The following is a 24,988-nucleotide window of genomic DNA, read 5'->3' on the forward strand; positions in this document are numbered from 1 at the left end:
GCACTCACTACCAAAATCACACCATCAGAGGAAGGCGTCACATTGATAATAAAGCTAAGAAAGAATTATTTCCAGAAGACACAGAAAGCTTTTGAACATATGCAGCAAGTCCTTACTTCCCTGAAATCAGTTCCATTCCAAATGTACATATATGCACCTTAAGGAAACATGGATGCATAAATGTTACAATTACTATGACACTTAGTTATCCTACTTCAGTGCCTTAATATTTACTGTTTACTACCAAGCACAAGAATAAGGCATTTATCTGTAAGGAGGCAGGGATATCTAGGAAGAGGAGGGGACCGTCTTTCTGGTTTTCACCAACACATTACCCAGTTCCACAAAATCCTGATGCAGAATTTTGCAGGGGGATTTTTTAAATTTCTTTTATTTATTTAAATTTAGTTTTCTGGGCAAAAGTGCTAAAGAGTTATTGAAGAGAGTGGAAGATTTTTTGCAGGTATTGATTTGCCTCTCTGATTAAGCTCTGTTTGACCCTCTCTTCCCCTTTTATTTCTCTGCAGGGTATTCATTTACGTAGGGGTTACTAACATGAGGGGTGGTGCTATATACAGTCAAGTGGGAGACAACTAAGGAACAGCCACTATTTATTTTAAGATAATCTACAGTCCATATTGTCATTTCTGTATGATAGTTTAAGAATCCTTCCCCTTTCAGGAGTATACAGGCTATAATGCTGCTCTTAAGTGAAGCCAAAGAAAATTCTAAGAATAAATTTTACTCTTTTTCTAAAGGGAAAACATCTTCATAACAACTTAACCTATCCAGACCTTCAGTTCTCACAAAAGTGTCTGACTTCTTAGCATTAAAACTTAGCATGTGCTTCTCATATACTCTGTCTTCAGTCCATTGCTAATGCTCTGGAAATCCCTGGCCCTGATGCTGTATTGCTTGTGCTCACCAGTGTGATTAAGAGCAAAAACGTAAGCTGTGCAGTTGCAACCACATGATAGTCCAGTCACAATCCCTCCTGGTAACAAAGATAGCACTTATCTATGTGATTCTGTCTGATAAAATCTTTCTTTCCCCTGTATATGATCTAATCATAGCAAACTATATTATTCCTGTTACTGAGCATATGGCCAGAAAAAAGAAGTCTAAAAATGCCTCTTCTAAAATATTTTCAGGGCACTACTTCAATGATGATAAATGTATTCTGGGGATATTTGATAAATAGTTATAATCAAACAGAATTAACAAAACAAAAAAAATCAGGGGATATAAGCTGAGGTCACTGGAGCTATGGTGGTAAACTTACTCTGGATCATGGAAAAAAGTCAAATTCTTAATTATGGAATGCATAAACAAACCTCTCTCTCTTCTGTTTTGATAGGCTCTCACAATTACTGAAACATCTATCACTACGTTTTTACTGCCACTGCCTAAGCAAACAGTTGCACAATTACGCTGGCACCATTTTAGTATACACTTCTGATTTTCTGGTACCAGTGTTTCCTGTTTTGACCTTTGAAACACAACATCTTACTACAGTCTAATAATTAACAAAGGCCAATCATAAACTCACTAGTTATGCAGTGCACAGCCACAGTTCAGGTGCACATTTAGGGAATCACCATCCTGCAGTGCTCATGGAGATGCCTGTAGGGACTGCAGTGTGACTCAAATGGCCATGCAGCAAGCACTCAGTCCCATGAAGCTGCCATGAGCTTCCTACGCAAAAAAAAGAGCTCAGGTTCATGAAGAGGAGCTCTGCACCTCTCTATCCAGTTTCAAGAACTGATGCCTGGAGTTAAAGGCTTAATTCTACTGAAATCCTGAGGAGTTGCATGGGTAACTTTTGGATTTTTTGTCCCCATTGAATTCAACAGCTAAGACATTTTCAGTACACAGTCCTGAACAGTGGTCCTGGCACAGCTGGAGCATTACTGTAATACAGCTTCTGCAGCACAAATCATCCACGGGTATCCACCTAAGTTACGGGTAGGAAGCCCAACATTTTCTTGCAACGGAACAGAGAGACTTGGACCTCCTGAAGTAGAAAAGCAATCAAAGCCATTTCTCAGAGTTTAATTACCATTGCTTTGCTGTGCCTATTAAATGCCCAAAGTAATAGGGACACACTGAGCCATTTCTATCTTCATTCACTTGTACTTCACTGCTTCTATGTGTCACTCCTTATGAGGAGTCTGACAAACAGCAAGTGATTCCTGAGCTGACATGCATCAAACTAAGGCTTGCTGAGAAAAAAAACTGATTTCCTGTCTATTCTTAGCATTTGCTTCCATGTGAATCAGAACTTCCATCAGCATCCAATGTTTTCTAGGTATCTGCCAGTAAAGACCTTTTTATGAAGAGGTTGTATGAGACAGCTGAAAGCAGTCAATTCTGGGTTGATTTGGGTGCACACCCACACATGTCTTGGGGTGTCTAATTGTCTCCAAAATCATCTAGGTGCTCTGACCTGTGCCTTGTAGTTCAACTCTCTTTGAATATATGGATAATGTAGTATTCAATATATGATATAGTCACTGTCATGTCCTAAATTATTTCTAAAGTGATATTTAGCCTTCATAATAAGTAGAAGATACTTTTTACAATTTTATACTTAAATGCCTTTACATTTACTGACCAGTTTGGTCATAAGACCTGAGCAGGGCACTGCTTTTCTCTGAGAAAAAAACCTAAGAATTTGTTTCAAGCCTCAGAAATTAAAATGCTTTAATCCATGAAACACTACAAGCAGCCAGAAGAGCAATTATTGCAATCTGTACTTACTTTTCCTTAGGCTTTTCTAGTAAAAATCCATGGTTAAGTCAGATACAGAAAACATTCCTACACAAGGTCACAGACTCTAGCCCTGTACAGTTCTCTACAGATTTTCCAGTGTGCTAGTCTTGTCCTAATCATCATCTTAACCATCTGCATGAACAGAGTGAAATCAACTTTTATATTGAGGGAAGAAAATAAATAAAGAATGGAAAGAGAGAAAGATGGAATCAAAGTAAGAGAAAATGAGGAGGAACAAAAGTCTCTTCAAACCAGATGGGCTTCATCTATCCAGCAAGGGCAAAAGGACTCTAGCCCATAAGTTGGTGGGGCTGATAAGGAGGGCTCTAAACTAGGTTTGAAGGGGGAAGGGGTTGAAACTGGGCTCTCCAGAAAGGAGCCCAAGGGCGGACAGCCCAAGTTAAGAGCCAAATCAGCAGCCCAGCTGAAGTGCATGTACACCAATGCACACGGCATGAGTAACAAATAAGAGGAGCTGGAAGCCATCATGCAGCAGGAAAACTATGATGTAGTCACCATCACAAAAACATGGTGGGATGACTCGCATGACTGGAGTGCTACCATGGGTGGCTACAAGCTCTTCAAAAGGGGTAGGCAAGGTAGGAGAGGTGGAGGGGTGACTCTATGTGTTAGAGAGTCTCTTGACTCTGAAGTTGAAATCAGTAACAATAAGGCTGAGTGCCTGTGCATCAGAATCAGGGGGAAGGCCAACAAGGCTGGTATCCTGGTGGGAGTTTGTTACAGACCACCCAATCAGGATAATGAGGGTGATGAATTATTCTACAAGCAGCTGGCAGATGTCTCAAAATCGCCAGCTCTTGTTCTCGTGGGTGACTTTAACCTGTTGGATGTCTGCTGGGAACTCCACACAGCGGAGAAGAGGCAGTCTAGGAGATTCCTAGAGTGTATAGAGGATAATTTCCTGCTCCAGCTGGTAAATGATCCTACCAGGGAGGGAGCCCCGCTAGACCTCCTGTTCACAAACAGAGAGGGGTTGGTGGGAGATGTGGTGGTCGGTGGACATCTGGGACACAGCGATCATGAAATAATAGAGTTTTCAATACTCAGGGATGCAAGGAGGGCCATCAATAAAACCTCTACGTTGGACTTCTGGAGGGTAGATTTCGGCCTACTCAGAAGACTGGTTCAGAACGTACCCTGGGAAAGAGCCCTTGAAAACAAAGGGGTCCAGCAGGGATGGACACCCTTCAAGAAGCAAGTTTTGAAAGCACAGGAGCAGGCAGTCCCAGTGTGCTGAAAGGCGAGCTGGCAGGGAAGATGACTGGCCTGGCTGAACGGGGAGATTTTGAAAGAAATAAGGGTAAAGAAGGGAGCCAACCGATTATGGAAAAAAGGGCTGGCTACTCAAGAAGAATTTAGGAATATAGTTAGGTGGTGTAGAAAGAAAATTAGCGGGACAAAGGCACAACTTGAACTGAATCTCGCCACCTCTGTGAAGGATAACAGAAAGTCCTTCTACAGATACATCAATAGCAAAAGGAGGGTAAGGAAAACCTCCACTCTTTACTGGACATGGGTGGGAATATAGTTATCAAAGATGAGGAAAAGGCTGAGGTATTTAACACCTTCTTTGTCTCAGACTTCAACAGTAAGACAGGTTGTCCTGAGGACAGTTGGCTTCTGGAGCTTGTAGACAGAGATAAGAATCTGAATAGCCCCCTGTAATCCAGAAGGAAACAGTAGTGACCTACTGAGCTGCTTGGATCCCCACAAGTCTATGGGACCAGATGGATTCCACCCAAGGGTGATGAGGGAGCTGGTGGAAGAGCTCGCCAAGCCTTTCTCCATCATCTACCAACAGTCCTGGCTCACTGGGGAGGTCCCAGATGATTGGAAGTTGGCAAATGTCACGCCAATCCACAAAAAGGGCCGGAAGGAGGACCCAGGAAACTACAGGCCCATCAGCCTGACCTCAGTGCCTGGCAAGGTTATGGAGCAGATCATCCTCAGTGCAATCACACAGCACCTACAGGATGGACAAGGGATCAGACCCAGCCAGCGCGGGTTTAGGAAGGGCAGGTCCTGTCTGATCAACCTCATCTCCTTTTATGACCAGGTGACCCACCTGGTGGATGAGGGGACGGTTGTAGATGTGGTCTACCTGGACTTCAGCAAGGCCTTTGACACCGTCTCCCACTCCCTGGGAGTTTGGATTGACAAGAAGCTGAACATGAGCCAGCAGTGTGCCCAGGTGGCCAAGAAGGCCAATGGCATCCTGACCTGGATCAGGAACAGCGTGGCCAGCAGGTCCAAGGAAGTGATTCTTTCCCTGTACTCAGCGCTGGTGAGGCCACCCCTGGAGTGCTGTGTCCAGTTCTGGGCCCCTCAGTTCAGGAAGGATATTGAGGTGCTGGAGCAGGTCCAGAGGAGGGCAACTAGGCTGGTGAAGGGACTCAAGCGCAAGTCCTATGAGGAGAGGCTGAGGGAGCTGGGGCTGTTCAGCCTGGAGAAGAGGAGGCTCAGGGGAGATCTCATCACTCTCTACAACTCCCTGAAAGGAGGTTGTAGCCAGGTGGGGGTTGGTCTCTTTTCCCATGCAACTATCAGCAAGACAAGAGGGCATGGTCTCAAGTTGTGCCAGGGGAGGTTTAGGTTAGATATCAGAAAGAATTCTTTACAGAGAGGGTGGTCAGACATTGGAATGGGCTGCCCAGGGAAGTTGTGGATTCTCCATCCCTGGAGATTTTTGAAAAGAGACTGGATGTGGCACTTAGTGCCGTGGTCTAGTAACCGCAGCGGTAGTGGATCAAGGGTTGGACTTGACGATCTCGAAGGTCCCTTCCAACCCAGCTGATTCTATGATTCTATGAAAGATAAAAAACAAAAAGAAAAAAAGAAGGAAAGAACAAAATGGATAGAGAGACAGAAAATAATGGAGTTTGTCAACCTGTGGGAATTAACTTCATTGGAGACAGATGTCTTAACAAATAAGCAGAAGTTCTCATCTCACTTAAAATTAGTAAAAAGATGGAGTAACTCTTTAAAATGTATTCATGAGTATACATAATTAAAACAAGCTTCTAATCTAGGTCATTGTTTTGTATAGTACTCGGATATGCATGAACGCGTTTGGTGCAGAAATCAGGAAAAATTATGCAAATATAGCTGAGGACAAGATCTGCCTCATTTCCCAAAATTACTGTGCCTGAAACACCTTTTTAGTTGCAAAAGAAAACTAAATAATGTTACCACAGTATTTACCATGTTCTCTAAATCTCAGCAAGACTAATCACACTGCAAATACTGAAAATACGTTACCCAAAGCACAATTAGAAAGGCACTCAAATATTGTCTTTCATCTTTGTTTTGGTCTTGACTTTTAGTGTAACAGCAAGTCATTTGAGTCCAGTCAAGTCAATCAGTTAGCTGTTCATATACTACATTGACTATACCATATAAGAAGGGTAGAGTTTACACACTGTCTGTTGGTGCTATATTAATATTTAATTAGGACATGCAAAAGCCAAGCTTGTAATGCTGTGATCACATGGACTAGTATATCACAAAACGGCAGAACAACAACAAAGGATTCAGAGCGTAAAGGCTGAAAATGCTGCCGGTTACTGCAATTGATTAAATTGTTCAAGGAGGATTTTAGTCCTTGATTTAGGATTTTAGCGGTACATGAGAGCATATGGAGTTTCTGAAATAAGCTCATTAACACAGTCACCTTTTTCACACGGGAAGTATACATGTTAAATTCAATAGCAAAGTATACATTTTTTCATGGCTAAAGTCCAAATGTGTCCTGTTAACCAAAAAACTCCCTCTTTCTACAGCTGAATGGCAATAAAAGCCTGATCGGAAATTTAGCAGTGATCTTCCAACAGACAGGAGTTGCAAAGCGCACAGCACTGAGAGGGAGCTGTGTGTCAGCCTGCGGTCGGGTGGTAAAGGGAGGATACTGCTGCATCACACAAGGAAATCTGACAGTCTTCCTATATTACACCAGTCACATTTATAGCCCAAACCTCACTTACAAGTGCAGTTGTATAGTATATTTCCATGCTTCACTTTCAAATAGTCCAGACCTGAATGAAGATGATAGTGGTATTCTTTCACAGGGGGAATATGATTTTAAAATTAATATGTTAAAGTGTAAAATAATCTCCCAGCAGACAGACAAATGCTTCTGCTTGAGAGCACAGTGTTTATGAAACAGCAGGCCCTTTAGTTGCCCTGGAAACTATACTTGTAAAGGGCCATAATTTATATTGTCCTGGAGGTTTTTAACATTTGCATCAAAGCTTCAGAAGACAAGAACTGCCAGTGAGCATTTATTCACACAAAAAGCAAACTTCATTTTAAGAAGGTTGAGTGGTGTATTTTTTTTTCCCTAGCAAATGATAAATGATCTTTCAAGAAGCAAACAAAAAAAATTTGTGAAGTGGTACTTGAGATGTGTTTATGGAAAGTCTAGAGCAACACACTTATGATATTATGCTTTCTGGTCAGCATTACACAGAGAAATTCAAACAAAATTTTGAAGGCAAAAAGATTAATAAAAAGAATACCAACAGTTTAACTACTGTCAGCATTTTCTGTTTACTGCTGTTCAGTAATGACCCTGAGATTGCATCCAGAAACATCAATCATATTAGGACATACTCTGTAATCATAGATTACAGATCTCCTCAGAAAAAAATATAAGATACAGAAAGCTAAAATTAAACAGGCAGGAAAACCTGAGTTTAGTTCAAATACTTAATGACAAAATGGTCTTGATTTTAGGCCCAGGAAGAGCTTTATTTTTTTCCGATAACTATGAAAACAAATCCACCCCTTCAGCTACTATGAGAGGTTCACAAAGCCAGCTTATACAAAACACCATCCAGAAAGTGCCAGTACACTTCCTACTGTTTTCTGAACTTAAAAACTGTCTGTAGAGATGTCTTGATGCTCATAGTCAAACAAACCCAACACTGAATTCACCGGGTGAAATGCTTATTCCAGAAGGAAGCAGAACAGTCAGAGAGATACAGTTTGATTTTTCTAATTTCTGCATCAATTTCTATTCTTGAAAAGTGTAAGGAATGCAAGCTGCCTCAAGATGAATTCCTCTTTTGAGGGTCTTGCACAAGCAGGAGTTGAGGACAAGATGCAAAAATTCATATTTATGGCCTGTCTAATAAAAATTCAGAAAAAATATCAAAAAGAGAGACTTTCCCATAGTCATAGAGATGCTTAGAGATGAGTTGAAGGAAAATCTTTATGAAGTCTGTGCAAGAACATTAATGAGGAAAAGAAACAGACAGAATGAGAAATTGAGAGTCCTTTGACTCATTTCCTTTGGAAGGGATATTTCTTTCAATAACTTTCAGAATAAGTATGCTCTGTCTTTGTGTAGGCAATTGTACACTACAGACCATTTGCAATATTCAAATGCATTATTCAAATAGCAAAAAGCAAGCATAGTGAAAATTCAAAAAATGAAATCAGGGAAGGGGGGGAAATGGTAATTTTTCACAATATTTTATAAAACAAAGTCACTTCTTGTCCTCACATCAAAAACTTTTTACCTATTCTTTGATAATTTTGATTTGTTCTGCTAAGGCATGCTTCAATTCTGTGCTGCCAAACATACTGATACAGGTAAAACTCAATAACATACCTGGCAAGGTTGTTCTAACTCACAAGACTTGTGAAGGTGCTCCTGGGAATTATAATCAGTTACCAATGTGTTACAGGACAACTTGCCTCTTTTTTTTCTTTTGACTAACCACTGACTCCCTCAAACTTTCTCTTAAGATGTCCAAGCACACAGATCTTATATCTATTTCTTTTATGTCATGAAACAAAATGAAGCCCAAATCCTCTGCAGACAAACTGGTGTACTGCCTCCAAAAAGTCTGCTAATATTTCTTTAGAAATGCCAAAAAGAAAATAAAATAATGAGCATTTAAGGACCATTTTAATTTTTCATATTTTCTATTGCTTACTGTAAGTTTCTTATCATTATCATAATTAAAATACAATATGCTCTGGCATAACATCATTCATCCTTATCATACTATATATCATATACAGAATTATAATAGATAGCCATTAAAATGTACAAATTATGGATGGTTTCTTCTAAAACCATGAAGGAAATTTATTCAAAAACATATTTGTAGCTTCACTTTGCCCAAGAGAGGAAAAAATGAAGTGAAACAATTTTGATTATTTTTGGAAAATCTATAGATAAATAGCTATTCTTAGTTGTGTACATTCATGTAATTGCTTTTGGTAAACAAATTCAGCCTTTCATTTACATCTTATGCAGTTAATAATAAAGTCACTGAAGCAAATACATTGAAAAAAGATTAAGTGTCTCATAAACATACTCCATTTAACTGTAACATGAAACTCCTCACTCTTTTATGAACATCCTGCCCCAAGTCACACAGACCAAAGGAAAAGGTTCATCTCAGAGCAACTGAAAAGAAAACATGACAGTATGGCTTAGCCCAGAGTAAATGGAAATATTATAAACTATTCCTTGGGGCTTTATGATGTTTAAGATGAAGTCTTTACTAATTAAATTCTTGTCCCCATCAACAGCAGCTGAAGTCAGACTCTTCCAATCTATTCTGTTTGACCTCTGAGTTTCGGAAAATCATCTCACTTCTTTATCTCTAGACTTTTTCCTGTTCTTTGCCACGTCTTGCAGAAGACAACGGATTGCCTGTTACTTGTGCTCTTCTACAGCAAGCAGTAAGTTGAGAAGCTCATCAGAGTTGACACCTGTAGAAACTACCATAACATCAATAGTAAAAAATAATAAGACATACTGAATTTCAGCCTAGAATTTGGTATGTAAAGTTTGTGAGTAATCCCTTGTTTGCTTTGCATTAGTGTTTTCTCAGCTGCAATGAGAAAACAGTCACTATAAAAGAAGTGTCTTAAGCATGCAGTGCTTTCCTGAAACACTACTGCAAAGTAAGACTAGTTTCAAGATATAGAAATAGTGTATTTTATAGCACTGCATCACTAATTTTCAGCAAACACTCTTCAGTGCTTTCCATAAATTTGCCTGAAGACATTTTTATTTCAATGCAACAACAGTACTGTGCAATCTGCTCTTGATTGTGACTGGATGCAAGAGTACTGAAAAGCACAGATTATTACAGGGTATCATCTTTGCTATCAAAATTAAGGCCTTTTTTGAGGGTCTGCTTTGTAGCTCAGGTATTCAGAAACCAATATAGCCAAATTAATAGTGTAAGATAGAATCTGCCTATTTTGTATGGAGACAACATGGTTTCTGTACATTCTGAAAGAAATAACATATTCACATAACATTTCCAAGCTAACATGCAAAGCCTATTGATTTCCCATATCAAAATCTCATACAGTATCTTCTGTACTCCATGCCAGATACATCCTTGCCTACTCCAGAACTAATGTATTTCATGATTCATTCACTGAGTCCAACATACTGGTTATAAATGGTCCACTTCTTTATGGACACTGATGCAATTTTTAAAGTTTTGAGAAACTTAAGGATGGCCCTTTGTAGGAATCCAAAATCTTTAAACAAATTTTATTTGCTTCTAGCCATTTTTAAATGTAACTTCCTTTTTTTGGCATCTTTAGCAAACTAGTCCCTCTATATATTATTTTAAAGGGTTTTTGAAAAATAAGAAAGTATGATTGTTGGTCCTTTACAGTAATTTATATCTTCAAATTGTCTATAAAATTTTGGGACCTATGCTGAAAGCTGTTTCAGGATCCATCAATGAGAAACATTGTTTTAACAGCTCTACTAAGTCAACAAAATTTTAGTTATAACACCAGGCTTAAGTATTTTTCAAACATCCATGTCTAAATTAAGGTACATATAATTAGCTAAAAAGTGAAAAGTTGGGCTGCATTTGCAGAAGCTGTCATCAGGCTAACACTATTCCCACTGAAGTTCATCTGGCAGTGAAGAAAACATGGCTGTTGTTACAACATAAGGACATAAACTGGCAGAAGAGTAAAAAAAAAGGCATTTCTGGACTCATTTTTTTTCCCACTGGTTGCTTATTCATCTTCCCAGTCTCTTCATGCCGGTGCAGAAGCCCAAGCAGGTGTGAACATGACTTGAGAACTCATCCATCTGGAAGCCCATCTTACCTGGCTGGCTCTAATTCACATTAGCTTCCCGGTCTACTCAGTGCAGGGCTTCAACTGTGTTTTGGTGGTGAAAAGTGGTGAATCCATATGCATGAGACTACTTTTTTCACTGATAATGATGACTTAAAATATGGCTTCAGAATAACACTAGGCCACTAATGACTGTTTTTGGAAATCCAGAAAAAAACTGCTGGCCTTTTGATTATTTGTCTAACACTAATCACTCACCTATGAGACTTCCTTCCTACTAGACTCTAGATACCAGATGTTCCTGAAGTCTGAGCAAAGTCTAAGCACTATCTTTCAACATGAGAGAGTTCTGATTCCTGTTCAGAGGGCATTACTTGAGCATCACACATCATCACACATGCGTTTCCAAGTTATTCAGAACATAAATAGCAGATGTGATGATATCACCAGTTACCACCAGGCTTTGTGATCTCTCTTTTTATCTAATTGGTGTGTTAGCACTTTAATGCCACTTTATGATCCACGCAGAGATCAGATTACATCCTAGAAGGCTGTATTGACAAAATGAACCTGGCTGTGTGACATGGGATTTGTAAGCTCACAGGACTAAGCTTGACTAACAGATTCCCAAAAGCATGCCTTAGGTGAGACAACACAGAGTGCTACCCACCCTCACGAAAGGCACAGGCAAAACTGACCTAGAATAGGAGCGATGCCACAGTGCAGAAAGTGAGTGCACCAAGGTCAGTCATGAAGACTCTTCTGTTCTGAACAAAAAGAATTGTGCTCCAGGTTCCTTGAGTCAGAGGAGAAAATGTATTAGCTGGAATTCCTGTTTGCACACACTATACAGCTGGCACAAACATGAGTCAGGATTTGCACATGGAGCACCCCATGCTGGAACAGTGTCCCGCAGACCCCAAAAGCATCTTCAACAGGCTGGAGCAAAATGCAGTTTGGTTCTTGTCTTTGGCATTATGTTTGACGGAAACTGACATTCCACCTTGTCCGAGGACTAAATTAATCCTTAAAATGGATAGCAGAACCAAGCCTCTGTTCCATTGTTAAATGGAAGTCTAGTATCTGTTTACATAACAGATGTACTGGACCAGAAATTTACCTGTTTAGAGAGGACATGAGAGGTGTATGAAATGAAACATTCTATCTGCTGGACAAAAACTGAGAAAGCTAACTAGATCTTATTTTTCCTATGGTACTCCTTTGTCACATGAAAAATCCCAAAACTTAACCCAGAAACTGCTCAGACTAATCATACCAATCAACATCTACAGTTGTTGATTATATTACAACTACGTATATGATACAGAGGCATTCTAGTATGTCCAGGCCACCAGTAGACCTTTGGCATCTACACTGATCCCAAGAAACTTTTCAACAGGATACAGTTTAACTAGCTCTGAAAACAACTGTGAGATTTCCAGATGCTGGAGACACAAATATTTCTCCTGAGAATCAGTAATCTGATCCCTAATGGTTTTCCCCTCTTCACCTACTCCCAGACAGGCCTGCTGGGTGCCAGCTTTTGAACTACTGTACCAGTAATTTTCAGATGACTTCAGCATTCCTAAAATAAAAAAAAAAAAATCCCTTGACATACTTTGCATTCATTGCTGTGTTACACAAAATTAGCTCATACTGAAGCCAGTATCTACTTACATATTGCACTGCTGTCATTTGCTGACAAGTCAAAGCCTTTGGTTCTCCCTTGAAACTGATTTAGGGTCAATGTGACTTTTTCTACTCTAAGAACAACAGTATTTACCCAACATGTTAAAAGTCAAACACAGTAGCAAGTCTCTGTAATGCCCTGGAAGGATGATTGCCTCACTTTCTGTTGTTATACGTATTAATACCATTGGTGAAGAAGCCCTGCGAACTTTCATTCCAATTTCATTCCAATTCCACATGTTACCTCATAAGCGGTCTTAACAAAACAAGTCATGTTTGCCCCCAAACTAAGAAAACAAAATTGAGTTTGCTAGGCTTGGATATTATATCTTTTCCCCAAGAGAAGAAAAAGCTTTATGATCAGTAGCTAAGCTCAGTTTTTCAGTATATAATCATGTTGAAAAAATGAGACTTTTGCAAATGATAGCACAGAGATTTGGAACGAAGGTGCATGACTTCAGACTCACTAACTGACAAGACAGACAAAGTCCTGGGACTGAATGTTGTGCACCTTTAGGGAAATTAGGAAAGATCCACCTCCTTTCTGCAGATACCTGCACCCCAGAAGAATACTCCCTGTTTTGTATCTGTTTGATGTCTCCTTTTGGGGGAAATTCAGCAGAGGGTACTGCACCAAGACCTCTGGTAGTCAGCAAAAAACTGACAAGGACTGGTTGCACAAAAGCAGTAACAGAAAAAGAAAAGAAGCAAGCAAGAAAAAATATTTAAATTATTACATCCTCTGATGATAACATAGTAGTGCTACAAAAATATCCGTTAAAGAATATTTCATAGCCTCGCAAGTGGGCATTGCCCATTTCAATTCTTCTGTTCATCCTAACAGTAAAATACCAACTGTTAATTTTTTCAGAATATTCTCTTAAGTAAGTAAGAGTAGAAAGGTGTCCAAGAGTAAGAAAGGTTCATTGTTCACGCCGTTTGCCATAGGCAAGCTAAGAAAATCCTACAGTTTACACTATACATTGCCTAATAAATTAATATAGTAACTACACATAAGATTTGCACTAGTGAGTGGGAATTCAAGAACTCATTCATTATTCCCTTAATGTTTCTATCAGACATCAAATAAGGCTTAGAAATAATGCTGTTGAGATAAAAAAAAAGCCACGCCAAACAATTTTATCACTCACTCTCTTCTAGATTTCAGATTTAGCATTAGCAATGGAACTGATTAACAGCCCAGCAAATGAAGCGCGCTCTTTCTTCTTAAACATCCTTTTTAGTGATGGGTATTCCAGAAGAGTATGCACTCCCAGTTAGAAAATCATATTGCTCTCCTACCAAAGCCATTTCAGCCATTGTGTTAACCTTAATTGGTACTGTGAAGTGCAGTTTAGAATAGGATTCCCCTCTTTAGGCTGTGGTCTCTTCAAAGGCAAAAATCAGACTAAGCTTTTTAACAGTGTAAGCAGAAGAAATAGACTATTGATAAAGCAGTTTATTTTGACTTTCAGATGAGGCAAATTAACTCGGCTGCAATCTCCTCAGTCTACTGCTGCCTAAAATAGAGAGAGCTGCATGGAGAAGGCCAAGTAAGCTACTGTAATCTTTCCATCTGGGGGAACTCAAGCAGCTATCATTCCCCACTGTCATTTACATAACTAGCTGTGGGAAGAGGAAACTCACGTACTGAACACAGAGATAATGCTTAGTTTGTTTATCTGTTTTGAAAAGCATCACTATTCCTTATATTTTAAAGCATAGAAGAATGACAGAGCATTTATCATAGCTAATCAACCATGAACTTAAAAACTAGGCTTCTTCAACTCCCACAGCCCCTACAGTGACAGCTGATTTCCATTAAACCAGCATGGATCAGCAGATACATCATCACAAGAAGTTGCAGAGTCCAGTACCAGGATTCACATAGGACATCTATGAGGGGTCATCCTGAATTTCCAAAACAGTACCACAGCTCTATGATTCCACAATGCCAGGTGAGGAGTAGCATCCAAATCTTTGATAGCTGTGACAGCAGTGACCAGGAGTCTGCAGAGCAGGCTCCAGAGACAACCTGCAACAGTGGGAATTTGATCATGGTATAGCTTCTGTCTGTTACAGGCTTTTTTGCTCATAACTTTCTACTGCCATTACTACTTTCACATCATTTCATAAACAAGCAGACACTGACTTCCTATATAGTTCACATTAAATGGTGTGCCTGTTTAGTTAAAACATCCTGGGATGAAATTATTACAGATAAGAAGTATTTTTGGCACATCAGATAAATCTCCCCAAAGCCCTGTGAGGTGGTTTTTGTTGTTTTAAAGTGAGATGAGACTCAGGCCTTTGGATGAATAGTGACCAGTTTACCCGGAACTTCATTTTGCTATATTGAATTTTATAAGGACTATGTCAAACTCTGTACAGAAAGAAAGAAAGAAAGAAAAAAAGAAAGAAAGAAAGAAAGAAAGAAAGAAATTCCTTAGAAGACAACAAAATTTCACAAGTTCTGCTCAAGCACAATATTCTTTTTCAGCCTGTTGATACTTCAAATTAAGGTTATATTTTATGTAAATCTCTTTTAAAACTATGTTTATTAGTGTTATTTCATTTTCTACTTTTGTGTGGGTGGATAATTACTTTCATCTTTAAGAGATAATCATAAGCAGATTTACGGAAATTGACAAACATTTCTCTGTTATTGTAGTGTATGAATGAGCAACCTATGAAAAAATTCACAACTGTTAGGTCAAGCATTACTTAATTTTATGATGGTAAGAAAGGTGTTACTATAAAGTTGTATAGGGGGGTGCACAATCACTTGTTACTGAATCCAATAATGAACACCTTGCTGCAGAGTGAGTGTCTGAAAGGTGGTGTTAAAGTGAAATACTGTTCTATAACATTTTTCATACTAGCCACATTTCTTGCAACAAGCATCTCTGGGTGACAAAAGACTTCTGTAGTTCCTGAACCACAACTAAAGAAATAACTATATTTCTCATAGTTTTGTCACACTTCATGGCTTACCTTACAGCCACAGTAGATCCACATTTCTGGGATTTTTTACTATAGGGAGAAAACAGCTTTTCTGTATATATAATGTGCTTGGTGATTTTATTTCTTTCAGGAATCACCTCATGTTTTAAGTTCATGCAGAATAAAAACGGATGGACAAAGTAGTAACTATATTGTTTCCTCAATTTCCTCTACGTACATATCAAACTTTTAAAAGTTTGAAGCAAAGCAAACTCTTTCCATGAAAAATTTCCCAGAGGAAGAAAGAAAGAAAGGAAATCACTTATTCCAGAAATTTTGAACCAAAACTTGTGTTATATTCTACTCATTGATGGTGTCTCAGACTCATCCATCATAGCAAGCTGGACAAAACTCAGCCCCAGAACTTGAACCAGTCTCTTCCACTTGCACCCTTTCCTCCCCTTCCCAACAGCAAGGATCTTGTAGGAGTTAATATTGCTTGACCTCTTCCTGTCACAGAGCACAACCATTTGAAGTCTTAGACCAAATTTTCTAATAATGTATTATGAATTAATCAGAACATGAAACCTGCATGAAGCCATGCCATTCTTTTCCCACACTCATAAAAGGCTTTCTAACAATTATTCTCTATTGGCACAACCAAGACTTTACAAGAAACAAGGAACAACACTTTTCTGATTCATCTCTCTCTTTCCATACATGCCACCTGCATTTACTTATGTTTTGTACTACTTTATAGTAGCACAAAAAAGGGAAGTGAAGACAGGAGTGTATGGCCTTTTGAATCTAAGAAAGTATAAGACAATAACTAACAAGGATAGACAGAAAACATTATTTTATGCTAGCTAATGTCTTCTGCAATGGTAATAGCAGAATTTGGACTGTAAGAATGCATTGCTTCTAAACTGACAGAACGAGATAACAAGATGCTAGAAAGAACATTTCTGCTTTAGTTAGTAGGGGCCATCTAATGTAGACATGTAGACATTCAGGGCTGTGCTTAAAGTAGATGAAAAGAAATTGAAATCTGCACTATCTAGTTGTTGTATTATACTGTTTCTGACCAGAAAAGCACTACACTATACTAAAAACTGAGGAAAACAAGATGGGGGAAAAATTGTAAGTTTGAATCCAGAAGAAAAAATGGCATATCATATCAAGAACAACTATTCCCTATTATCAACATTGTCTCATAGGAGTTTAGCACTGAATATATCCAAAATTACATGTTCAGAAAGAAAGAAATTAAAGAAAGAAGAAATAGAAACCCTTCATAACTTATCCCATAAAAGCACCAAAGATCTTTAAACCCAAATTGGTAGCCCCAGAGCTCAGAGCTGCACAAACACATATGAAAACTACTTTTCCACACAGTAAGTAAGTAAATTAAGTACAGTCCCTAATTACTAATATAACATGCAAAGTTTTGCTATTAACCAGGGTCTAGACAACAGCATTTTACCATTTTGAAATGAAGACAGCATTTAGCTCACTTTGTTGGCATTAAAGTAAAAGCAATAATAAGACATCTGGAGGCAGTCTAAACCCCACACATGTTAAAAAGGACTGCAAGGATAGCCATTGCTATCACTGTGTTGCCAGTGCTACGTAAAAAGCCATACGCTACCCATCGATTTTGTGAGATCTCCTGACTGAGCCATGTCAGGCTTGCTCTGGGCTAAAAGTTTACCTTCTCAGGCTACATTTCTTTTGACATCCATGCATGTTGTTTTATCTGGTTTAAACACTTTTCCTAATTGATCAGATGTGTGTAGCTCGTTTATGTTACTTTTGCCTGTCTTTGTATGCTAGCACAGCAGTTTTATGACTAAAACATAATGATGTACTATGTAGAAATGTAGGCCTATGGAAACACAATACAGACCTGAGTGGTGACGCAGGAGATGGTGTAGAATACAGGCATGGGATTACAAAAGGTGGGGCATAGACTTGGTACTGAAGACAACATCCATAGCTATAAAAATGACTCCCCAATGGTCAGCTAAAGAAATGTGAACATGAAGATAGACAAATCTGGGATTAGTTGTAACAAAAGAACAAAGAACAAGTATCTAACATACATAAAAGGAAGTACATATCATCAGTTTGGATGAAACATGGAGCTGTAGACCAATAAAGAAAGAGAAATACATGTTAGCAAACACCAAAATGTCCCCAAATGGACTCTAGAGCAAAAAAGACAAAACCATTAACATAGACATCCCTTTCCCCCCTGTGAAAGACTCCAAATACTGTCAACACAGGCAATACCACCAGCAGAATGAAACCACCACCTTTAGGACTTGGAGAAGCAGGAGAAGGGTGAGCATAACATCAAGGAAAGAGGGTAGAAACTGAGTGTATAACTGTGTTACCTGGGTTTTTTTTTATTACTATTAAAACATCTTTTGCATCTTTTTCTTCAGTAATAATGGGATCTTGCCTATTAATAACAATTAAACTTCTCAGATAAATTATTATTTACTATTTCTCCAAGTCTGTATGATTCTTGACAGTTTCCCAAAAGCTTCTTGTTTCTCAACCATGCAGAACCATAAGCATGCTGTTATTTTTTGGAAACCCACAAAGAGTAGCAGTGTCAGCAGTCTGCAGATTCAGAAGCCAAGAGCATACTCATTTCTATGTGGAAAAAGACCCTGAACTCTACATTCCATAGAAAATCCTATACTTCAGTGCCTAGATAAAAAGACTGTGGTCAATACCTGGCAAAACCTATGCCACAAATTGAGATTAAAGTCCCACTTTAACAAGGAAGGAAAAAAAATAAAAAAACTTTTACCAATCTTTCAATAAGGACTAAATGTCAAATGGAAGTTAGAGTTACACACAGGTATTGAGAAACTCAGTAACAGTGGTCTCCATCTCCAGAAAGAGGAAAATAGTGAATTCAAACAGATTATTAGTGCATAGATATGTTTGCAATACCAGAGATATTCTTGATACCAATATCTGAACAGCACCACAGAGAACGAACTAGTACAGTCCCTCAGCAGTATTTTATATGAATGAAGGAGGAAACCTGAGCTTTGCAGTGAATCATAATGCCAGTGGAGCTGAGCTGTCTTTGATTTACAACCCCTTTTATTAGGCTACTAGGCTCTGCCTTCTGTATGAGAGACAAAGGTGTGGAAATTAACAGTTCTGTCAGTGATGTGTTCATTAATTACATATTAAACACTAGCAGGAATAAGACTAACTTTGGCATGACAATTCCTTGCAATATTCTAGACTACTATTATACTAACCTGTAAAGAGTTAAGATAAAATGCAACTTTAAGTATTAAATAAATTATTTTAAATAGAAGATACCAATTTCCCCCACATTAGCCTTTACAGAGACTATCTATTCCCCACTACAATTTTTGGTACTTTTTGAATTAATAGAAGTGCTATCGTACAAATAAATAAATACATGCATAAAATCAGATTTAAACACAGAACAAAAAAATACTAGCCAAAACCTATATTTATTTCACCACATTTCTGAAAAAAAAATTTTCCCTAGTTTATGATAGCACCTTGCTTTCTTCTGCTCTTTTTTATTCATGTTGTAATTCGATTTTCACTAAAGATTTGCTCTTTCACAAAGACTTCTGTGATGTGTAAGGGCACCTTATCTGGTTTTCAGTTTTCTGGAAATAAGCCTATGTTTTTTAAAAAAGGGACAAAAATATTTAGAGGGCCAGAAAAAGTTATTTAACAGTAAGGCATCAAACTGTGTCAATGCCACCACTGAGTAATTTCTGTGAGCAGCCTTTGTCTTCCTTACCCCATCTGGCCTTAAAGTCTATAACACCCACTCACTGCATCACAACAAAAATTAGACTAAGCTCCTTGGGGCCGGGTTCTGTATTTCTGTAACAGCTCTGAAGCACCTAAAATATATCTGAAAGCTGTAGAGGGAAAGAAAAAGAAAGAAAAAAAAAGACAAGAGTGCAAGCTGTTAAAACTTCATTTGTACATTCAGCCATCTGTGGATTCCTTGTCATGTTTTACGGTAGGAGTATTTTGTTCCATGATTCCAAATGAAGGGAAAGAGTCCAACTAATATGACCAATGCCATACTGGTTATATACTCCATTTACATACTCATCACAGTGAGTGTGATGAGTATAAGACATGCAAAAACATCTGTGAAGTCTGCACACCTTTTGACATGAACTTGTTCCAAATGGGATCAAGGTTGATCACAAGTACTTTGTATATTTTTGATATTACACTTATTTTATATGTATATAATTATATATATATATACATACACACACACACACTATCTATTATTATATTTCTCTTAAGAAATGAGCAGGACATATTAGCCGATTAGAATCTTTCATTTGGTGAAAAAACAGCTATTGAGTGGGAAGATGAAGCTCAAGTTCTGTAACATTACTCCCCTGACACTCATTACCTCCCTTTACTAGTTTTTCTCGTCTCCTCTTGCCTTTACACATACCTATGTCTCAACTCCGACGTGACATGACATGGCATGGCATGGCATGACATGATCTCCACAGACCACCCATAGATAACTGTGCTGTTGGAAAGCTATCACTTGCAAATTAAATGTTCTTTATTCTATAGACCTTGTGGCAAACATCTGTCACATAGAGCATTGGTTTTACTGTGTAAAGAGTTCATACATTTATATGGATGCAAGTTTTAAGTGTGCCATGGGACCCATTCAGGGTCTGATTCAACACTGTTGAAGTTAGTCATTTGGCATTCAAAGATTTGCAAATGGGGATTCCTCAGATAGAGTGAAATAGATGTGCATCCAAAAGCTCATTTCAGAACAAATCCCTTGACTTGGTTATGCCTGTTTCTTAATGGGTTGAACTTGAAACAACATGAAGTGCTTTGTCTTGCTGACAACTTTACCTTCCAGTTTAGTTTCAGTGGAAGTTAATAGATCCACGTTTTCCTAAAGCTCAGGCTAAACAAAAGTAAAATTGGTTCTCAAGCTGGTTCCCAAGTTGCTTGAACCACAGAAAAATCATAGGTTTTTTTAACAGAACACTGGTCTCAGTGATTGGTGCAGGTGCTTCTGCATTTCTGGATACTGCAGATTTCTATCTGAAAATTTTGATTCATCCACTTACTTGGAGCAAGGGGTACAGAGAAAGAACAGAGCCCTTTCACACTATTGCAGCTCTGCACAGAGCAGTCCTACTTCCCTGACAGGCCATCTGCATGCTGTGTCTACAAGCACTGGAGCTGTCATGATAATATCCATTGTTTGGGAAGCAGATCCTGATTGCAAGGGATTCTAGCCTTTACAAAAAAGGCTCAGCTATTCCCAGGTCAAGCAAGTAAAATTCAGATGATGCAGCCTTTATGTATCTTTAAATTTCCAACCATTGCGAAATTGTTCTTTGGAAAAGAAAAAAACTTCTGTGTAAGGGAAGAGTCCCTTCCATACACAGAGATAGTCTTCAAATCACAAGACTTTTTCCTTACAAATATGCCACAAATCAGTGTGAATTTCTGTGCACCATAAGTTCACAGACCAGTTATTTTGCTTGACTCAGAGCTGGTTTCTATCTCCTGTTGTCAGCAAAGGATACTGCTCTGGGGACTGCATAAAAAGCACTGAAATTATCCTGGTGGAGGGAGAGGGTGATGAAGAAGAAGCATACATGTTACATCAGATGTTAGTCAACTATTCATACATATTTTTAAGCCAGCTTCTCACCTGTTGAATAACTGAATTAAACTAGTGTGAAGAGAGAGAGTTAGCAGATTTTCTCTCTTCAAAATGTTTCACATTCACGACCTTGGTTAGATAATTTAGTCAGCAGACATTATTGTCAGCTTCTTTATGTTATTCATCTAGAACAGCAGATGCCACACTGAGCTGCAGCTCAGCATCAAGGAAAATCTGCCTGTGTGTCAGGGGAGACAGGATAGCCAGAACTCCCATAAGGACTAATTGGTACTCCAGTAAAAAGAGCTATCTTCAGCTCTACTCAAAAAGAATATTCTAGCATTTTTAGCATCCCTTTGAATGCTTTTAAGGATGGCTCTTCTCAGCGCTCCTGCATTTCATCAGCTCTCCCTCTCATGGAAACCCTAAATCACATATTTAAAAATAGACCATCAGATTATCTGGGTAAATCATAAAGCTCGGCTTATCTCTCTCTTCTCCTTCAAAATATACAATTTATTTTGTCCACCAGCTCAGCAGCGTGAAGCCATGAATAATCCTGTTTGTCTCAGTAACCCAACTCAGAGATTGTCCCTGTATATCTCTATTCTGTGCATGTATGTCACACTGAGGTGTGTGTGTCTGTGTGAGCATGGAAGGAGAAGACAGGAATTCACGGTTCTGGGCACAAAGGTGTACAATCCTGCTTATGCCAGTGTTTGTGCCCATGCCAGTTGCGTGCGCCCTAGCATCACAACACAGCCTTACACAGTCATGGAGAATAATACCAGGATTCTGCAGAAGTAATGTACTAAGGACTTCAATTATGCATTAAATTGTTGTTTAACAACAATCTAGATCACAGAACCTGTGTGCTTCCCCTGAGGGCAGACATAATCAATGCATGTGAGGAAGGAGAGAAAAATTTTTCAATTTCTCTCTCCCAGTGGTTCAGAGGCACCACATAACAGAGCATTCAGTAGCAAACTCCGACTGTCAGCCCCAGCGTTTCCCATACGCTCATCTCCCCATCCTCCCCCTGCCAGTGCGGCCCATCAGGCCACGAGAGCCGGAGAAAGCCCTGCAGGGATATAAATAGCTCCTCGGGGGAGGAGGGGAGAGTGCAGCAGCACGTTTCTAAAGATACTTGCTGCAGAGGGAGGTTTTGCTGGATTGATTCAGAGGGGAAAGGGAACGGCTAGGAAGTTCACTGCCATAGCAGGTAATGACTGGAGAGGAGGCAGCAGCTGCCCTGGGGAAGCTGAAAGGGGAATGCCCCGCTTGCTGAGAGAGCAGCGATGTGGGGTTCCCTGTGTGAGTGTCCCACTTATTTCAGATAGTGTCTTCAAATCCTCCCCGTAGATAGGGTGTGTACGAGCATGAAGGGTCCATGGCTGAGAAAGACAGCAAGGATACGAGCCAACTCCATGGAAGTATTATTACCACACGCAGCTTATTGTCTGTGCCAAGTTTGTACCAAGCCAAGCGGTGTTACTGATAACGGGCTGTATTGTACCGACTGTGCATGCGGTGCTCTGAACTTGCCCCAAGCGTGTGCACGGTATAGCTGGCTCCACTACCCTCTTCCCGATTTTCCTTGGAGAGACAAAGCCTAGAGGTTCTGTCTCTCCAGAGCTGACCTATTTCCCTCCTGCCTCCCGAAAACTTTGGGGAACTATAGAGACAGCCGCCCGAGGCACAGGTGCGCGATCGCCCTTTCCCCGCCGGCGACATCCCGGGTACTCCTCGGCCGCCGCCCGGGCTGGGGGCGCGGGGCGGGGGGCGCGCAGCCTCCGCCGCGCCCCGGGCTGCTCCACGTCTCTCTGCCCTCCCTCCCCCCGGCGGGTAGGCACCCCGCAGCCGTGCGGCGCTGCAGTGCCCAGCCCGGCCCGGCCCGGCCTCTCTCACCGTCCTCCAGAGCCGCTGCCTCTTGGCACTGACGGAGGTGGCGGTAACGATGAGGTGGGAGACGGACACCACCAGCCCGAAGACGATGGCCAGCAGAGTCCGGACGGGCAGCAGTGAGTAGGACACGAAGGTTACCAGCATGAGCTGCCACATGCCCTGCTCGGGGGCGCTGGGAGGCTCCATGCCGTAGGCGCCGAGCGAGAAGGGGCAGCAGAGGAAGGAGAAGGTGAAGCTGAAGAGCAAGGTGAGCTTGACGATCTGCTGCAGCTGAGTGACCTGCAGGTACTTGACATTCGTGACGATGAAGAGGGAGAGGAAGATGATGCAGTGCACTGGGTGCGAACCTTTGGAGATGGTCAGGCTGGGGCCGGAGAGCAGCTCCACCAGGGCCAGGCTGGCGGTGAGCACAATGAGGACGGCCAGCGCCTTGAGGGTGGACGTCTGCTCCAGCTTCAGGTTGTAGCTCTGGAAGAGAGCTTCCAGCTCCTTGCAGTCAAACTCGTCCTCGCAGGCGATGGCATCCAGCAGCACCAAGGGAGGGGGGTCTCCCAGCCCGGCTCCTGCTCCCGACGCCGCAGCAGCTGGCGGGGAGCAGCAGCAGTGGCAGCACTTCTTCCTCTTGGTCTTGACTTTCTGAAACGGTATTTCCTCCATGTCAGTGCCATTCATAAACCCGGGGGAAGAAATGCTCCTCCTGGTGTCCCCCGCTGCCGCTCCGCCGCCTCGCTGCTCATAAAAGAGGGGGAGGCTGCGCTCAGGAGCCCTCTGCTCCGGGGGCGCGGGTCCCGGGCGCACCCGCCAGCCGCCGTCCGCAACCCGCCGCGCCGGCAAACGCCCCCTCCGCTGCCACCCAGGAGCCGAGGGTGGCTGGGACGGCGGGAGGAGAGCCTCACTCGTGTAAATGTGCCAACCTTCCTGCCTGCTGTCTCGCTCTCCCCTCCACCCTCCTCCTCCTCCTACTCCTCCTCCCCTGGTGCTCCAGGGATGTTAATCTCCTAATGACACCAAAACACCATCCGAAGGTTTGGAATCAAACGGAAGTGGGGTGGGGGCAAAGGGTGGGTGGAAGCTCAGAGAAGGGGAGTGGGAGATAATCAACAGGCGAGTCTCCGTTCAAATAACGCTATTTGGAGGAGCGGGAGCTACAGAGAGCGGGTTACAAACGTGTTCCCCTGGGGCGGGCAACATTAAAAAAAAAAATAGCGACAAAGTAAAAAAAAATAGTAACGAATCCCAGCCAGGGGTCTGGAGGAAAAGTGGCGCAGAGGGACCGGAAAGAAAACAGGAGGCAGGGAAAGGCAGGGCGATCCCCTTCCCACGTCCGAGAGCATCTCACCGGGGCTGGCAATTGCGGAGCGCCTGCGCGCCGCTCGCTTGGGAAGCCGGACACGTCCCCGCCGGGGCTCCGCAATTCGGGGTCGGCGGGGGGACCCGCCCGCCCCTGCGCAGCGCCTCGCGTCCCCCCTGCCGGGCGTCCGGGGCCCGCCGGCCCACCGGGTGCACCGGGCTTCGGCGGCTGGCTGACAGCCCTGACATCTATTCATATACGTATTTATATGTAAATGTACAAAATCTACATATGAAGACACAGAAATACATATAAATATACATACATATGTGAATATATAAAAATACATATACATTTATAAATATAGGTGACTCCTGCTTCCTTTCAGAAATCAAGTCTTATCTGCATGAATAAATATTCTGATGTTAGTGGTTTTGTCTCCTAGACTCTGAAGCAGTTGGAAAAAGTGCAGTGAATGAGAAAAATTTCAAGAAAACATATTTCTGTGAGCACTTCTGCCTGTCTGGGAGTACAAATCAGTCAGTGGCTGTTGAAGGCTACTCCTGCGACAGGAGAAAAATATCATCCCCCACAAAATTGTACTTGATGGT

The 24,988-nt window shown here is 40.9% G+C and overlaps 1 protein-coding gene across 3 annotated transcripts in view; it reads right to left on the reverse strand.

Annotated features, from left to right (window-relative positions):
• Positions 1-24,403, reverse strand: part of ADCY1 (adenylate cyclase 1) — a 161,238-nt gene extending 136,835 nt beyond the window's left edge. For 2 of the 3 annotated variants that reach the window (XM_039385872.1, XM_027742071.2), the window contains exon 1: positions 23,090-24,403. In XM_039385872.1, coding sequence (XP_039241806.1) covers positions 23,090-23,758 — 669 coding nt within the window. In that variant the 5' untranslated portion in view covers positions 23,759-24,403. The remainder of the gene's footprint in view (positions 1-23,089) is intronic. The other variant, XM_027742069.2, reaches the window with a different exon arrangement.
• Between the last annotated feature and the right edge of the window lie 585 nt (positions 24,404-24,988).

This window comes from Pipra filicauda, unplaced genomic scaffold, assembly GCF_003945595.2.
Source record: "Pipra filicauda isolate LSUMZ 115617 unplaced genomic scaffold, ASM394559v2 scaffold444_size547326_pilon, whole genome shotgun sequence".
NCBI lineage: Eukaryota > Metazoa > Chordata > Aves > Passeriformes > Pipridae > Pipra > Pipra filicauda.